General features: G+C 42.3%; 1 protein-coding gene across 3 annotated transcripts in view; it reads left to right on the top strand.

The window, feature by feature from the left end:
- ANKRD50 (ankyrin repeat domain containing 50) overlaps positions 1-14431 on the top strand; it is a 39981-nt gene extending 25550 nt beyond the window's left edge. For all 3 annotated transcript variants that reach the window (XM_064416441.1, XM_064416439.1, XM_064416440.1), the window contains exons 4-5: positions 5650-9197; positions 11442-14431. In XM_064416441.1, the coding sequence (XP_064272511.1) occupies positions 5650-9194 (3545 nt within the window). In that variant the 3' untranslated portion in view covers positions 9195-9197; positions 11442-14431. The remainder of the gene's footprint in view (positions 1-5649; positions 9198-11441) is intronic.
- Positions 14432-17849: the final 3418 nt, after the last annotated feature.

Below are 17849 nucleotides of genomic sequence, written 5' to 3'. Positions count from 1 at the left end.
GGAGTCGTGCTTACAAAACTAATTTCTTGTTTTGAAAATCTCTCATATTAGTTGGAGAACTTGAGGCATTTTAAAATTAGGCAATTTTGCATAGGTAAGTTGAAGTGAACAGCAAATAATTTCTCATTAACAGCATAAAGCTAAGTAGGCAAAAGTACATATGTACAAGTGGTTTTAAAAGGCTTCTTTTTAATAGGCATTTATCTAATTTCTTCTTTTTTTGCTAGACACATAAATCAAGTATCTGTGGCATGTGGCTTGATAATACCCCTCAGTTAAACACTGACATTCTTTCAAAGAATTCCTTCTCATGCATGAGGCATGAGTGCACCAGTGCAGCACAACCTGTGCAGGGTCACATCTCAGGGAGCCACAGTTCTCATGAAGTTAATGACAAATGCCAGAAAGGTACTGGAAAATTCAATAAAAAACCGAAAGTGGAGGTGAAAGGGTTCAGTTTAGCCTCAGGGGCAACTTTTAAGTTCCATTCACCCATTTCTCCATAGGTGGGAACTGACAATGTCACCCATTTTTCACTCATCCTTTTTTTTGTTTGTCATTCAGTTCCAGACAGACAGGAACTTTTAGGAGTTGGTGTTTATCCGAATTTGGTCTTGATTGGAAATCTCAGGAACATGTATTTCTCCTGTTTCTACTGTTTACTGGTCTGAATAGATGTAAAGGGTCGTTTTCCTTACAACCTTCCAAAAAATTTCAAACTAAGCAAAAAAGTGAAAATCTTAGAGAAATACAGTAAAAAAAATCACAGTGCAGCTTCTCTCAGAAACCTCACTGTCTGGTGATTAGAGCTACTAAGTTAGTTTTATTGCTGAATCCCCAAACTAAATCAGTTGCCAGATTTGGAGCTGAACCTTTCTGCCATTCTAGAAAATAGATTGCATAAGACTGCTTTATGAGAGATTGCTTCCAAAATAAAAAATCCAAGTTGTCCTCTAATTTTTCATTATAGGTTGGGATTTACTTGGGTGATTTCATGTTTCTTTGAAGTCTTTATGGGAGTTGGATTCTTACTGTAAAAAATAAACTATATAGTTATGTGGTTATAAAATTTACTTTGCTAATATTGAAGCTTTGAAAAAGTTTATTTCTTGTTTAGTTTTGAGGTTTGGAGAGAAAAATTCTTTAGAATGCTTGGGAAAAATCTATGGAGCTTTTAATTACTGTGTCCTTTCTTTTCATTACCACTTTGAAGGCATTGTACTAGGGAATTTCATATTTCCTTGTAAAAAGTTGTGTGTGAACTTGGAGTTTAATTGCTTTGTAATTAAAGAGGGAAGACTAAATTGTTTTAAATGGACTATTACCTGTAGATCTAATTAAATAAACTTCTGTGCAGTGACACGGACCAGTGAGAGCAGCAGATTTCAGCCTCAGTGTCTCATGGCACCTGCAGAAGAGGCAGAGAAATTTGTAATGCACAATATACTGCAAATGCACTAAAAGCTAAGTGTGCTGCTTGAGTCTCCAGGTGCCCTTTACTCTGCTGGATAAGTTATTCTTTTTGAGCAGGTGTGCATAAATGTCTACAGAAGTACCTAATTCAATACGTGTTTAGATCAGCAGCATAAATTATTAATGCCAAATTACTGCCATGTTTGTGACAACTTGGATTTCTCTAAAGCTTACAATTCAGTTAAACACATTAAAATGCATTTTAAACTTCTGTTATGTGCTTATGTAAATCCATTTAAAGATAGGAAAGTGGAAGGATATTTCTAAGTATTGAAACTTGCTAGTTAATAGCTTTTTTACTATTAAAGTATGAAAAGGTTGACATGCTATAAAAGTATTTATAACCAAGATAGTTTTTTTTCCCCTTTTGAATGACCTAGGTCTTGCCAAGGAATACATTTGGAACAGATTTGTTTACTGAACTGCCAGAAATGTAATAAATCAGAATCCATATTGGAGCTCCCATTGGGTTGAAAGTGATGTGTTCTAAGAAAAATTTTAACAATGCAAGAAGCAGGGTCGTGGGACTGCAAGTTCTGTCTACTGTAACTTCTGTTCTGCTGAGCTTAAGTAGTTCATGGGAATGCATCTGAAACAAAATGAGCTTTCTCCTAATATTTTGGTACTTCTTATCCATGAAAGTGACTTATTGTATGGGGCAGGGTTGCAAAGCAAGTTTGCAGGAGCTTTGTTTGGAAATGTAAAATGGCTTCATTTAGGCAGATATTTGGGGGAAAATAACATAGCTTTGTTTTCCTTCTTCCAGCTAGCAACAAAAAATTCAGACTTAAAAAAATTCAGTTCTATCTATAAGGCCTCTTTTGAATTATTTGCTTATTATAGTATGGCCTGATGCAGAGGTTAAAATTAACATCCTGTTCCATGCCCAAAAGTCTGCTACAATGGCAGTTTGTTAATCCCAGCCCTTAAAGGGTGTTTCATCCCTGGGATGTGGGAAGGTCTGTATGGGGTGTAGTGTGCTTCTTGCTCTCCAAGCTTTCTTTCAGTCACAATATATAGGATCTCATTAACAAAGGATGTATGGTAATACTGCAGAAAAGGGGGAAAAAAGCAGGTTTTGGCTTCCATAAACATGTAGCAAATCAAATAGTTTAAAACTGCTCTGAAGCCTTCTGAAGTTTATTTACCTGTCTGAAGTGCTTAGATATTTGGTGTATCTCAGGTAAGAACAGATCAGGGTAATATTTTTAGCTCTAGTATGGAACAAAGTAATTAGAGCATCTTAGAATGTTTTGTGTTGGAAGAGACCTTAAAGACCATCTCATTCCAACCCCCTTCCACTCTCCCAGGTTATTCAGAGCCCCATCCAACCTGGCCTGGAACACTTCCAGGAATGGAGCATCCACAGCTTCTCTGGGCACTGATACATCATTTAAAGGGGAGAAAAAAAAGCCAAACACACAAACCCTTCCTCTTTTAGTTTTTTATTTGGAGGGCTTAGGGGTTTTTTTGTTCACTTTCCCACCCATTTTGGGAAGCAAAATGAAAACTGTTTTTCAAAGAATGCTTGCAAGCCGAGGCAGAGTCTTTTGTTTTTGAAGCAGAGATACAGAGACTGAGACAGAGGCACTTAAACAGTTGTCACTGCACATTTTCCTGGGAAGGCTGAGAGTCAGGGGAGGTGAAGTGTAATCATTAGTCAGGCAACACTGAACATCAGCTGAAATCTCAGGATTGCTGTTGTGCCAGTCCATCGGGGCTTTTCTCATCGCAGGGAAACAAAATCCACTACTGGAAAAACACTTATACCATGTAAAAATAAAAATAGCTTACGTTTGCAGGTATATATTGGAAGGCAGGATGTGGGCATGGGATTAATGTGAGACGTTGGGGATTTTGTGAGCACGGTCACTTAGGTCTAAAGACATAGAGAATGATTTTGCAGAGCACCCTGCCTGTTCTTGTTCAGCCAAGAGACGGGGACAGATCTGTGCAGGGCAGTTCAGAGGAAGGTGAGTGAGTAGGGTGGTTGTGTTTGCTCCAGATTGAGCAAAACACAGAGCTGTTCCCTCTGTTCACACGAGCCAGGCAAAGGGACACTTGTCCCTAATTACAGCTCCTTGGATGTATGTCACTTGGGTCCATGCACCAAGCAATGCCCTGCCTTTGGTGTTATTTTTTCACTTCTGTGTCTTCTGAATGATCCTGACCTAGAAACAGCCTTGAGTCGGAGCTTGGGATCTGCAGAATCACAGGACACTGTCTGCTCTTACTCAGCAAAGTTTTTTATTTGGGTTATGTGCAAGAATTAAGGCTTCACAACGTTACATACAGAATATTTTAATAAAATACATAGTAAAGCAATGAATTATGCCATCCTACAGGTCAGGTAAGGACATTACTTGAATTTGTGGCACGTTACGGTGGATAAAGCTGTTTCTGTGTTTCCTTTTAGAGCCAAATGGAGAAAGATTATTTTCTTGTTCCTGGCTTTTTGATTAAAAAATCTTCAAGTAGTCAATCTTCCTTGTGTAGTCTTATTCTCTGAACTGACTGTGCAAAAGTGTCCTCTCCAGTGATTTCATTTTGTGGAGAAGCATGATTTTGTTTTAGGTATTCTATTGGTTCAGTCCTGTTTGTAGTGCTTCCATAATTACTAAGGCAAGCAGAAATATTTTAGTAACACTTCCATAGTTGGCCTCTCTGTTCTCATCTGTGGTGTTTGTACAGTGCTGATGTAGACTAAACAATTAACAGAGTGACCTTAACGGGATGTTCAGAACCTCTGCTGAAGCCACTGGGGAGCAAAAACCACAGCTCTGTTACCAGCCTGAATTTGCTGTCAGCACAACCTCACAGACTGAGCAGTTTGATCCACAGTGTTTAGATACAATAAAAACATAGATCTAGAAGCAACATGCTCACTTAATTTTTTTTTTTTTTTTTTTTTGCATGGAGATGGGGCCGGAATTTAATTGAGCGCATCGATCTATGGTTGCTTTTCCGTCAGTATAATTTAGAGTTTAGTAACTTAGCTTTGGTTTGAAGAGCAGAGTTGGTTTTGTGTCTGACTAGCTGAGCTGGCTGTAAGGAAGGGATCACAAGCTGTCCCTGGAGAAGTGAGGTGCAGTTCTGGAGAAGTGAGGTGCAGTTCTGTCCCAAAACGCAGTCACTGAAGCTGCTGCCTCCGTGACCGCTGTGGTTTCCCGTAACAGCGTTCAAACGACGCGGTGTGTCATTAATCAGGGAGGGCAGGTCCTCATCAAGTGCTTACCTTGGCCCTACCAGAGCAAATGTTTGAAATGGCAGGGGCAGCCGTGTATGCACACGGCTGTGCCTTGGTTCAGCCCCATTCCTGAGAGTCTTCCCGCTGCTGAGGCGGCGCAGGGAACTTCCCTGCACGTGCTGCTGGGAATGGTGTCCCTTTCCTTGAGTGGGGAGGGGACAGACACAGTCTGTGTGTGTGAAATCATGTCCCTTTTGCCTCTAAAGAGTAAACAGGCTGGAAAAACAGAGATATGACTACAAGAGAACCTATGTCTTTATACAATGAGTCACCGACCAGAGAACCAGGGTGGTTATCTAGAACTCAGTCCTCACTTGCAAAAAGTAGATCATTTCAGTGTGCAGAGGTCTGAAGATGTTTAAAACTATTTTTGAGTGTCTCTCCTGTATCATAAAAGCTCTTAAAAGAAGCTGTGATGGTCAAGTTAGTGATTTATATACATTTAATCATGCATATGCAGCAGGTGTGAATACCCTCTTCTGTAATTAAATGAACAAAATAATTGTCTTAATCTAAATAGCTGAAAATTACTTAGAATTCCATTGTTAACCACACTGGAGAAGGGATTGTTCCTTTAATAATATAATAATACTTAATAATCTTATTTCGGTTGCAGTTTTGATGGTTTTGCTTAGGTGTTTAGTGTTGTCCAAAGCAGATGCACAATGCCTAATTCAGAGTGATTTTCAATATTATTTTTGTTAATAGCACCTATTTTTTTCTTATAATAGATTATGATAACAGTGTATCTAATTATCAAAGTTTTCTGCTATTATAATTAATTTATATTCACTGTGTTTAGAGGGGAAAATATTTTCTTGTGGGTGTTCCCCACCCAAAAATGTCTTGGCTTTTATTTACTCTTCTTTCAACACTGAGTTAGGCAGAACTGGATCAGAAATAATTACAACTTTGTCTCCTCTCAACAGGTTTTCGAAAAATAAGTCTGGACGACCTCCGAAAAGCTTACATTGTGAAAGATGTGCAGCAATATATTCTGCATCGTTTGGACCAGGAAGAAGCCCTGAGACAACACCTCACAAAAGAAACGGCAGAAATGCTGAATCAGCTTCACATCAAAAGCAGCGGCTGCTTTTTGTATCTGGAACGTGTCCTAGATGGAGTTGTGGAGAATTTTATCATGTTACGGGAGATCCGTGATATTCCAGGAACATTAAACGGCCTCTACCTTTGGCTCTGTCAGAGACTTTTTGTGAGAAAACAGTTTGCAAAGGTCCAGCCCATCCTTAATGTAATTCTTGCAGCCTGCAGGCCCTTGACCACCACAGAATTGTATCACGCGGTGTGGACCAAAAACATGACGCTGACGATGGAAGACTTCCAGCGCAAATTGGATGTCCTGTCCAAAGTCCTTATCGATGGCCTTGGAAATACAAAAATCTTGTTCCATTACAGTTTTGCGGAGTGGTTGCTGGATGTAAAGCACTGTACACAGAAATACCTGTGTAACGCCGCAGAGGGACACAGAATGCTTGCGATGAGTTACACCTGCCGGGCAAAGGATTTAACGCCGTTAGAAGCTCAAGAGTTTGCATTGCATCTCATTAATTCTAATTTACAGTTGGAGACTTCAGAGCTGGCTTTGTGGATGATATGGAATGGCACACCTGTCAAAGACTCCCTGTCAACCTTAATTCCTAAAGAGCAAGAGGTGTTACAGCTGCTGGTGAAGGCTGGTGCCCACGTCAACAGCGAAGACGACCGCACGTCTTGCATCGTCCGGCAGGCCCTGGAGAGGGAGGACTCCATCCGCACCTTGCTGGACAACGGGGCGTCCGTAAACCAGTGCGATTCCAATGGGAGAACCCTGCTGGCCAACGCGGCCTACAGCGGCAACCTCGACGTGGTCAACCTGCTGGTGTCGAGGGGAGCGGATCTGGAGATCGAAGACGGCCACGGGCAAACAGCGCTGACCTTGGCTTCTCGGCAGGGCCACACCAAGGTGGTCAACTGCCTCATCGGCTGCGGGGCCAACGTCAACCACACGGACCACGACGGCTGGACGGCGCTGCGCTCGGCGGCGTGGGGAGGCCACACGGAGGTGGTGTCCGCGCTGCTGTACGCCGGGGTCAAAGTGGACTGCGCCGACGCCGACAGCCGCACAGCGCTGAGAGCGGCGGCCTGGGGAGGGCATGAAGATATCGTGCTGAATCTGCTCCAGCACGGGGCTGAAGTTAATAAAGCTGACAACGAGGGCAGGACGGCTCTGATCGCGGCTGCCTACATGGGGCACAAAGAGATCGTGGAGCACCTGCTGGACCACGGTGCGGAGGTGAACCACGAGGACGTGGACGGGAGGACGGCGCTGTCTGTGGCTGCGCTCTGCGTGCCCGCCAGTAAGGGCCACGCCTCGGTGGTCAGCCTCCTCATCGACCGCGGTGCTGAAGTCGACCACTGTGACAAGGATGGCATGACTCCACTGCTGGTGGCCGCCTACGAAGGGCACGTGGATGTGGTTGATCTGCTCCTGGAAGGAGGAGCTGATGTGGATCACACGGACAACAACGGCCGGACACCGCTTCTGGCAGCAGCCTCCATGGGCCACGCCTCAGTGGTGAATACTCTCTTGTTTTGGGGTGCAGCTGTTGACAGCATTGACAGTGAAGGTAGAACGGTCCTGAGCATAGCATCTGCGCAGGGCAATGTTGAGGTAGTACGGACTCTGCTGGACAGGGGGCTAGATGAAAATCACAGAGACGATGCAGGCTGGACGCCTTTGCACATGGCAGCTTTTGAAGGTCACAGGTTGATCTGTGAAGCTCTTATAGAACAAGGTGCTAGAACAAACGAAATTGATAATGATGGACGGATACCTTTCATATTAGCTGCGCAGGAAGGTCACTATGATTGTGTGCAGATGTTACTGGAAAATAAATCCAACATTGATCAGAGAGGCTACGATGGGAGAAATGCTCTCCGGGTTGCTGCCTTAGAAGGTCACAGAGATATAGTTGAGCTACTGCTCAGCCATGGAGCAGATGTGAACTACAAGGATGCTGATGGCCGGCCGACACTTTATATCCTGGCATTAGAAAACCAGCTTACAATGGCTGAGTATTTTTTAGAAAATGGTGCAAATGTCGAAGCAAGCGATGCTGAAGGAAGAACAGCACTCCATGTTTCCTGCTGGCAGGGCCATTTGGAGATGGTGCAGGTGCTGATAACGTACCACGCTGATGTGAACGCTGCAGATAACGAGAAGAGATCCGCTTTGCAGTCTGCTGCATGGCAAGGCCACGTGAAGGTCGTGCAGCTTCTCATCGAGCATGGTGCTCTGGTTGACCACACTTGTAATCAAGGTGCTACTGGACTCTGCATTGCAGCCCAAGAGGGGCACATTGACGTTGTCCAGATATTACTGGAGCATGGTGCTGATCCCAATCACGCTGACCAATTTGGGCGCACTGCTATGCGGGTTGCAGCCAAAAATGGACACTCCCAGATTATCAAATTACTGGAAAAATATGGTGCATCGACTCTGAATGGTTGTACTCCCTCTCCAGTCCACACAATGGAGCAGAAGCCCTTGCAATCAGTCTCCTCTAAAATGCAGTCCTTAACCATGAAGTCCAATAGTTCAGGGAGTACTGGAGGAGACATGCAGCCTGGAATGCGGGGACTATCCAATGGGCCTGCACACGCCTTCAGCTCTCCTTCGGAGTCTCCCGATTCTACGGTTGACCGTCAAAAGTCATCTTTATCAAATAATTCCCTGAAAAGCTCCAAAAATTCTTCTCTCCGCACCACGTCCTCGACAGCCACCGCTCAGACGGTGCCCATCGATAGTTTCCATAGCCTGTCATTCACGGAGCAAATCCAGCAGCATTCCCTGCCACGCAGCAGAAGCAGGCAGTCCATTGTTTCCCCTTCTTCCACAACTCATTCCCTGAGTCAAAATCATAATTCACCCAGTAGCGAGTTTGAATGGAGCCAAGTGAAACCTAGCTTGAAATCAACTAAAGCGAACAAAGGGGGCAAAACAGACAACTCCAGCAAGTCTGGGTCAGCTGGAAAAAAAATAAAGCAGAGTAGTTCCTCCCAACCCAAAGTGCTAGAGTATGAAATGACTCAGTTTGATAAACGAGTACCTATTGCCAAATCTGGCACAAGCATGCCACTGAAATCAATGCCACCAGAGCCACAGTGCAAAATTTTGGTCCCTCCAGCTCAGCAAGAAGTTGGTCGATCTCAGCAGCAGTTCCTGATTCACCAACAGAGTGGGGAGCAGAAGAAGAGAAATGGCATTATGACAAATCCAAATTACCATCTTCAGAGCAATCAGGTTTTCCTCGGCAGGGTTTCTGTTCCACGAACAGTGCAGGACAGAGGGCATCAGGATGTGTTGGAAGGCTATCCCCCCGCAGAGACAGAACTCAGCCTTAAGCAAGCCTTAAAACTTCAGATTGAAGGTAGCGACCCAAGCTTCAACTACAAGAAGGAAACACCATTGTAAAAGGTAACTTACCCAGTCACAAAGGAGCCAAATGCCTGCATTTCATTTAAAATGTGCTAAAATTGCATTTTATTATCATTTACCATCATAATTGCTTACATGATGGATGCTAAAATCTTAACCTGTCAAGTATTTCCTTCGCTGTCATTTAAAAGCACCAGCCATAGAGGAATTGGATCACTGTTGTGTTGTGTGTTGAATTCAGTTGCTCAAATTGTACCCCACTGTCTTTGATAAGTGAGTTTCAGGTGACTTTGATTTGGAATTTGATTTTCAAATGTAAGGAGAGATGAGAATTTCAGTTCATTATATTTTCAGATACAATGAAAATGTTCTTCAGAAAGTTTCTGAAGGTTCCTAAAAGTTATAGGCAACCACTTTTCTGAATGTGGATTTCAAGGATGTATAAGTATATTATAAGTATAATTATATTATAAGTATTATTATAATATATTATAATAAGTATAAAATAATATTCTAAAGCTTTGATTTTCTATTTCTATTACTGTAAAGGTAATCTTCTTATAAAAGTGGTGGCTTTTCTTGGTGCAAGATTATAACCTATTTTTTGGTACCAATTTTCTGACCATTCTGTTGTTCTTAATCAGTGGAGGTCATTTCGATATCTCACCTCCTCTCCAATACTGAATTTTAGGCTGAAAAAGTAATTATAAGTCTCTTTTTCAGACATGAATTGTCAGTGAGTCAGCTAAAATACTTCTATTTTTCTCCCTCTTCCTGTTGATGTGGATGTTTTTTTAGGGTGTTTGGAATCTGTTAAGATGTTTTCTATTGGAATTTCAGAGAAGCAGAATAAGAGGTGGGCCCACCTCTTATCGCTCGTTCACTTATTTTTGAAGACATTTTTGTGTGTGTGAATGCAGCATTTTGGACAGCTCAGGCTGCTGCTCCTTAGAACAAAAATGTTCTTGCCAGTTCTGACTCAGTTCTGCTGCAGGTCACCAGAGACAGCGTGTTTCTAGGACAGTTGAAGGGGGTGCAGAATCCACACATGGAAGGTTTTCAGCTGTCAAAAAACATAAATAGGCGTTTTCCCAAAATGTCCTGGCAGTTGATTTTAATGGAATATACCTGTAGACACTGCTGGGGTCCCTGGAGAATTACAAAGCTATAGAAAATTGTCAGGATCCTGTTGGGCTGGCATTTTGGTTCACTTAAAATGTTTGAAACAATACAGTGTTTCAGAAACATCTGCACTAGAGCCTGCACATTTGTAAAATGCAAATTTTACCAAAGGGTCAGATGAGCTGTGGGGCAGGGCAGCAGGAACAGGCATAGAGAGGAATCATCAGCTGGGAGAGCAACATGCTTAAATTTTCATAAAAGTTACAATGACTTCAGATTCCCACAGTAGTACATCATGCCCAAACAGGATTAGAATTTATTTGTCATTTTTTCATGCTTCTGTAAAACTTTAAAACGTGTAATTAAGGATTGTATTTCCTAACTCTTACGTGCCTGCACCTGATGCTCATCGCTTGCTTTCATGTTACGCTTTATTGTAAATCCATTGCATGGTTCTGATGTAGAATGTGTTCATCTGACCTGACCTGTCATCAAAAGACTGGTTTTGGTGAATTTTTCCATCTTCCTTGATTTTAAAATATAAACAGCATATAAGGAAATCTGAACATTCCACATATAATACTCAAATTTTGCTTTGCTTTGTCTGGAACAAATGGCGCGTTACTGAAAATTCAGGGTTTCTCCGAGTTAAGTTTTTGGTTTTGCAAATGGCTAAAAAATGAGGCGTGGATAAATAAATGATTCCTTTTGCTTTTCTCTTAACACTTCCCTGAGCATCATTCTAAAGATGGGAGTTTAGAACAATTCTCTGTGGATTATGAATTGCTTACCACAGGCAGTAATTTACCTCCTCTTTTGCCAAATCTCAAGCAGAAAAAAGGGTAATTTCCCTGACTGGTGGATAAATGAGTCACCTGTGAGGAATCACATCAGAAATACTCCACGGGAGCACCACAGGAATGGCTTTCCTTCCCTGGCTGCTGCTTCCCAGCATATATTCCCCCTGTTGTAGGTGTTTGGGATGGCAGAGAGCCCAGGGAAACAATCACAGGACTGGGGTTGGGCAGGAAACACTTTTCCTCTTCAGGTTGTTGCTGTGTGCTTTTGACTTCAGTTAGGGATGATACAGCTTCATTTCTGACAATGCTGTTTGTGGTACAGACTATTTCAAAGCTCTGTGTTTTTGTTTTATACTTCCAGGCCAATTCCGTGATGCTGTGAACCAGAAGCGCTTCTGCTCCCGACGATTTATCAGCTGGCTGGGATGAAAGCAAACAGTGCTTGTTTAGTCCACCTAGAAATTCAAGAATGTGATTCCTACAGTTCAGTTACCTTAATTACTGTAACGTGCCTACATTTTCAGGCTGCCTTCTCAGTATAACCCTCTGTGCTTCGAAATTTTATTTTGTGTACTTTGTATTTAATACACAGAATGAGCACTTTTTTTAATTGCAGAAAGATATATGCTGTATTTCCCTGACCACAGCTGAAAATGGTAAGAACCAGGAATTCTGATTTTCTATTCCAGATCGCTTGGTAGAGGTGCATGTGCCACAGTGAACTGTGTTATGGAAAAGGCAGTGCTTTTTGTATTTATTTTTCTGTGGCTAAAGAAAATAAGCAACGAGTTTGTCACATTTGCATCGTTGTCATGTATTGTCAGTTCCCCGTGTACTTCAAAAGGTTCCCTCCAGAATTACAAGTCTTGTAACAGTATTTTATAAATACTGTACTTGTGTGTTCTGTCTGTGTAATTGCTGTTCAGTGGTGGCAAAGACGTCGGACTGCAGCCACCTGCAGTGTCTTTGGGATTTTTAAGAGGCAAAAATCTACTCTCTGGTACTACAGCACTAAATCTGGATGGCAGACTGGGACCACTGAAAGCAATAGGCAAATTTTGGACACTTGGTCTTCAATAGGCTCTGTTATTGCTACGGTGATGAGGTAACTAATATGGGCATGTCTGAGGTGCTAAAAGGTCTGATCCTGCTTTCTTGTATATCTCTATACATTAGAAACAGCTCTTTCTCTTTTCCAAGGTAAAGGACTATTTTTGGGAATGTCAGTAAAGCAAACCATGGAAAATACAGACCCTTTGTGAGCGAGGCTGAGAGAATACCCAGCGGGAGTGCAGTGGAAAAGCACAGCGACAGCGTTGCCTGGGGAGTGCAGAGGTGGCTGAGTTAGCCCTGTCCTGAGACAATAACTCCTTAAAGCACAAACTTGTATGAATGTGGTTGCTGCTTCATGGGGATTAGGTAGAGCCAGCGTGTCTCTGTACCTGGAGCACGGTGACTCAGCAGCTGGGAGAGCCTATCCATGGGGAGTGGAAAGCTGGTTTCCTGCTCTCACAGCAGAAGTATTTTACTTGTGTGAAAGAGAGCAAAGTCAAGGGCGTTGTTGTGAAAGTGAGCAGTGTGAGTTTTCCCTTTGAATGTGCACATCTTACTTGCACAGTTCTGCAAGTGATAAAATTAAACAAGTGGGTTCTTTCCTCCTACAAATGCAAGCTGTATTCTACTATTCACCATTACACAGCCTTGCTCTTTAGAAAATAAGCCTATTTTTGTATGCAAGTGTTTCTTCTAAAGGCTTGGGTTTCATCTTTTTCATACTCTAATTCTGATCATTCCAGAAATAAGATGATGGAGAGCTGAGGTTATTTTTCATAGATGATTAATTAGATCCTTAAACTTTGATGAACGGCCTCTGGATGTAGATGTAGTGCATCTTCTGAGGCACTGAAGGGCTCCATGTCTGGTTATTATGATCAACTGTCATCAGAATATTTTTTTTTTTTTTTAATCTTGCACCTCCATTCTTATTTGCTCTTTCCTAAATGTAAAAAAAGAATATTTTATAGTCAGGCATTCAGCATATAGTAAAATTAGATGGTAGAAGCTGACACACGGCAATATGGATTATTCTGAATGTTTCATGTATTGAATTTCTTGTCCCTGTGGGACAATTATAAAATAAACATAACAGGAGTCTGACAGAATGGCCTTAAGAGGGTTAGTGGTTTAGAAAAGAGAAAGTACCAAAATGTTCTCAGCAGACTTGTTCCAAACCTCAAGTGTAGTACATTTGCAATACTGTGCAAGAATACGACTTTCCGTAGTGATTAGATGTATGTTTTCTTCTGTGGAAAGGGATCCCTAAATGCCAACATTTTTTCTACTGACCTTGACTGTCATTGGGATTATATTTATTTAATTTTATTGTGTTGTTATTAGTTGCACCTTGTGGACAGAGGACGTAAAAATATGGCCAATTTCACAAGGGGCCACAACTTACAGATAGTCTGGTGGGTTTTGTGTGAATAGTATTTACATTTGAAACAGTCACTGGGGAAACCCTCTCTCGAAATCAGCAGAAAGTAGACCTGTCAAAAATGTTTTCAGAATGACAGTTCTGCCACATTTGAATATCCCTTTGGAACGGGGCAGGAATTGCTTTAAATCATTTATTTTCTCAGATGGTCTGTGTAATTGCACATTGCTGTTGCGTGTGATTTTTAGCATCACCATTTGTGAGGGGTTTGTGTGCCAAGCAAAGTTGCTGTTCCCCCATTGTTCCCTCTGCCCTGCCCTTTCCCATCAGTAGATGGAGTGGAGGTGAGCAGAGAGGTGCAGCTGTGACTCAGCACAGCTCCTTCTGCCAGGGCAGCAGTTCTCACCACCCAAAAAACCTGAATGAAACAGGAATCCTGTTTCTCTTCATCCCATTTCGCTGGTCCTTCCAAGGTCATCTCCACAAGACATCCAAAATTCTTGATGGGAGTGCTGGGGAAAAAGACTGTTTTGTGGACATGGATATCAATACTGGGTGCATGTGGAAAAACTCTTCTGGGGAGAAATGCATTAAGAGATACAGAGGCACAACTGAGGCATTTTTGTCTTCTCTGTGATCAGTATTGAAAACATTACCATTTCTTTAAAAAGGTGTTTTCCCTCCTCAGTTACTCTGCTATGCAAATGTCTGTTATGCTTAATATTCCCCATCTGAACTCCTCAGTTAACTTGGTTTGCAGATAGACTGTTTTTTCCTGGAGTGGGTTGTAAATAGCCTTTAATGTACATTGAATGAATTTCACATTGTAAAATTTTTATTTTATTCCTTGTATTATATTAAGCGAAAATCCCTGTGTATATTAAAGTGCATAATAAATATATTTGCTTTTCAGCTGACATCTAACTGTTTTAATTTTTCTACCTCATTTCCTGGGACATTTCAGGAAAAGGTTATTAAACTTGATTCACTTTCATGTAGTACTAAATGGAGCATGATGTGTGTGTCCAGTAAGCAGCCCAGGCTAGGCAACCTCAGACCCTGGCATTAATTCCTGTGGCTTTGAGCATATGCAGGAGATTTGCTGCATGTCCTTCTGTTTAAAGTGACCATGATACCCTGTAAATACCACAAGGGCCAGTAAATTAACTATTTCAGTTGCTGTAAGTTCTTAACAAGTCCAAATGGGTTTTTGTTAATTACTGCCTTGATGGGTGTTTCTCTGCAGTATTTTCAGTGTAAGCAAATCTCTCTTACTTTGAGTGGCTTCTCATTTTTCTTGAATGTGTTATTAGAAAAGGTAGGGGAGAGAAGTTTTCTGGTCCTTGCAATAATACCCTTTGGCTCTGTGATCTTGTCTCGCTTCTTCAGGTCGTAGAGCCACTGTGATTTCTCTGCAGAGGGTTTTTGAGTGTGCAGGAGGAGTTTGGCTGTGCCTTCTGCAAATGATGCTTCAGGTTTACCCCCCAGATGATATTCTGGTTCACACAGATCCCAGCAGCGGGTACATATGGCTCAACTGATTCCTAAGATTAGGTGAATGGCAAAATTGTCATTATCTGCTGACTTGTTTCTGTGGATTTTTGTTGTTTTTCACAGCGATTATTGACCCTCTTTTGTTAAGTTCTCAGTCTGAAATAACAAAGTATGAGATGCGTTAATTCAGTGTCTATTTTTCATTGAAGCAAAGAATTTTCACTGAATTAATTTTCAAATAAGTTCTCTTATGTCCCAGAGACAGACATTTTCTTCAGATGAGCACTGTAATAATATTTAAATAAAATTATTCAACACCTGTTTTAAATCTCTTATTCTATGGAATATGCACAGTCACATTAAATAATGCTTCACCTCTTCTGTGAGATCCCTGCTACAATTTGGCTTGTGTATTACATGTATTTTCCACAAGAAAGCTGAGATTGGTTGGCACAGCAGACTAAAACCTTTCAGTTGGAGGCCCTTGGAGAGACAGCAATGAGAGTTTAGCCTTGATCTAAATCCTAATCATCTTGAGCTATAAAGAGTCACAGAAACAGAGCATGGGACTGAGAAATCTAGTAGGCAAATAATTTTGATAAAGAAGTCTCCAAATGTGTATGTAGGTAATATAAACAGATTGACGTGCAGAATTAAAATGTAATTTGCTCGTTGTAGGGAAAGAATAAGGCTTTGGGGTCTGGTTGTTGGTTTTGGTTTTTTAATTTCCCCAGTAACTTTTTAATGTAGCAACTTTTAAGCCTGCATCTACTAGGGAATTTTTTTTTTAAATATTATAAGTAATACAATTCTCTCCTCTTAGAGTTAAGGCTGTGAGCAGAGCTATTGTGTGTTTGTTATGTCTTGGTGAACATTAGGCAATCTCATAGAGAGAATTAAAAACTCCAAACTTTATCCATAAATGACAAAGACAGAGTGGAACTTTATTATGATTTATTCTGTAATTTTCCATTATGCTGGCTATCCAGTTCACCATTGTGTTTTCCCCAAGAGCAACACATTCCAGTCTTGCTCCAGCTTTAATAACAGTGTGATAGTTCTGTTGCTGTTTTTTCATACTGCTCTCACAAAAGGTGTTACTATCTGCCAGTAAATCCCAAAGCACTTCACAGAAAACTCAGAAGTACTGAGATGAGGATGCATTTGCTCTGTCAGTCACTGAGCAGGCTCAAAACAACGTCGGGAAAAGCCCCTGGGCCTCTCCCAGCACTAGGCAATTCTGCTGCCTGTTGTCTGGCATTAACTCATCTCCTGCTGCTTTTTTTTTTTCCTGTTGCTTTTTTTAGGTGCTTTTTGTGCATTTGCAGTGCAGCTCGCTGGAGGCTGTCCGTGCAGCTGGGTGCTGCCAGCTGCAGCTCCTGGCTGGCTGCTGGAGCTGGGGAGAGGAGCCAGCCCCACTCTGGAGGCTGCTGGGGCTGGGGAGAGGAGCCAGCCCCACTCTGGAGGCTGCTGGAGCTGGGGAGAGGAGCCAGCTCCACTCTGGAGGCTGCTGGGGCTGTTGGAGGGGAATCAGCTCCACTTTGGAGGCTGCTGGAGCTGGGGAGAGGAGTCAGCTCCACTCTGGAGGCTGCCCTGCCAGCAGATTCCTGCATGGTCGGGCTGGGGACCAGGGACTACCTCACTGCGTCTGGCCCGTGCTGAACAGCATGGCACAGGGGGAGAGCCTGCCAAGCTCTCTCTGGAGTTGTGCTCATTCTTCCTACTGCAATCAGAGCTTCAAAAAAAAAATTAAAAAAAAAAATAAAAAATCCAGGCTTATCCAGGAACCTTGTTGACAGGTGAGAGCTTTGTGAGAGGCAGTACTGAGCATGCATCCAAGCCTTTGTGTCCTGGTGCCAGTTTTCTGCTAATGTAACACTCTGAATTGAAGGGGAGATAAAGCAGTCTGAATGTTTCTGTCTGTGCTAACATTTCACATCTCCCCTGTGCCTTGGTTAGCTGTCAGCCTGCTGACGAATTAATGGGGATGCCTGCCTCTGAAGGCTGTCATTTGATGGTATTCACGGTGTGGAGAGACAAGATCCTTCTACAGGCACACTGCTCAAAGCAGAGAAGTTTTTCAGAAGCTGGGTAGGACCAAGTTGCATACTTTCCCTTCCAGCTGAACTTCTCCCTACAGGAGCAGGAGCAAAAGCACCTGGATGGGTGATGTACAAGGTTTAGTTGCATGAGAAGAAAGCAGGGAGGAAAGGTTCACGCCATCTCTGAAGTCTTCAGAATGCAGCTCATTCTTTGCCACGTCTAAAAACTCCACTGCTAAAGCAAATCTTGAGATGATTAGAGGGTGCATAATTAAGAGTCCTCATTTGGCTGCCAGAGCTGTTCACTGCAGACCCAGAGCGAGGCAGAAGCGCATTTGCTCCGACTCTGTTGCAATGTTGGCCTTGGTAACACCGTGGTTAATTCACTCTGCTTGTGCTGAGATTTCCCACAAGAGCACTGGATGGAGTTGGTTTTGAAATGCTTTTGCTAATTACTTTTTCTAACATGTGAAATTAATGAGCAGAATTATTCAGGGACGTTCTTATTTACATGGGGTCGAGACTTCAGCAGTTACATAGAAGTATTTGAAGAGTGTGGTTCCCTTCACCTGAGGAAAGGTAGCAAAATCTGTGCCTAAATTGATACTGAAGTGCTTTTTGGCTCGCACTGCTGGCTCATATACATGCAGCCTATTTTCTAAAAAGGGTAAGTCTTTTCTCTTTGCCAGGATGGGATGATGGATTTAAGAACAGCCATTTCAGGACACACCAGAAATTCATCCAGCCCTGCAATGTCATTAGCAATGACCAATATCAGATGTGAATAGAAAAGTACAAC

The sequence above is a fragment of the Passer domesticus genome, chromosome 4 (genome assembly GCF_036417665.1).
Source record: "Passer domesticus isolate bPasDom1 chromosome 4, bPasDom1.hap1, whole genome shotgun sequence".
Taxonomy (NCBI): Eukaryota; Metazoa; Chordata; class Aves; order Passeriformes; family Passeridae; genus Passer; species Passer domesticus.
Note: the sequence above shows the minus strand (reverse complement) of the source record. Positions and strands in the feature narration are given on the sequence as shown.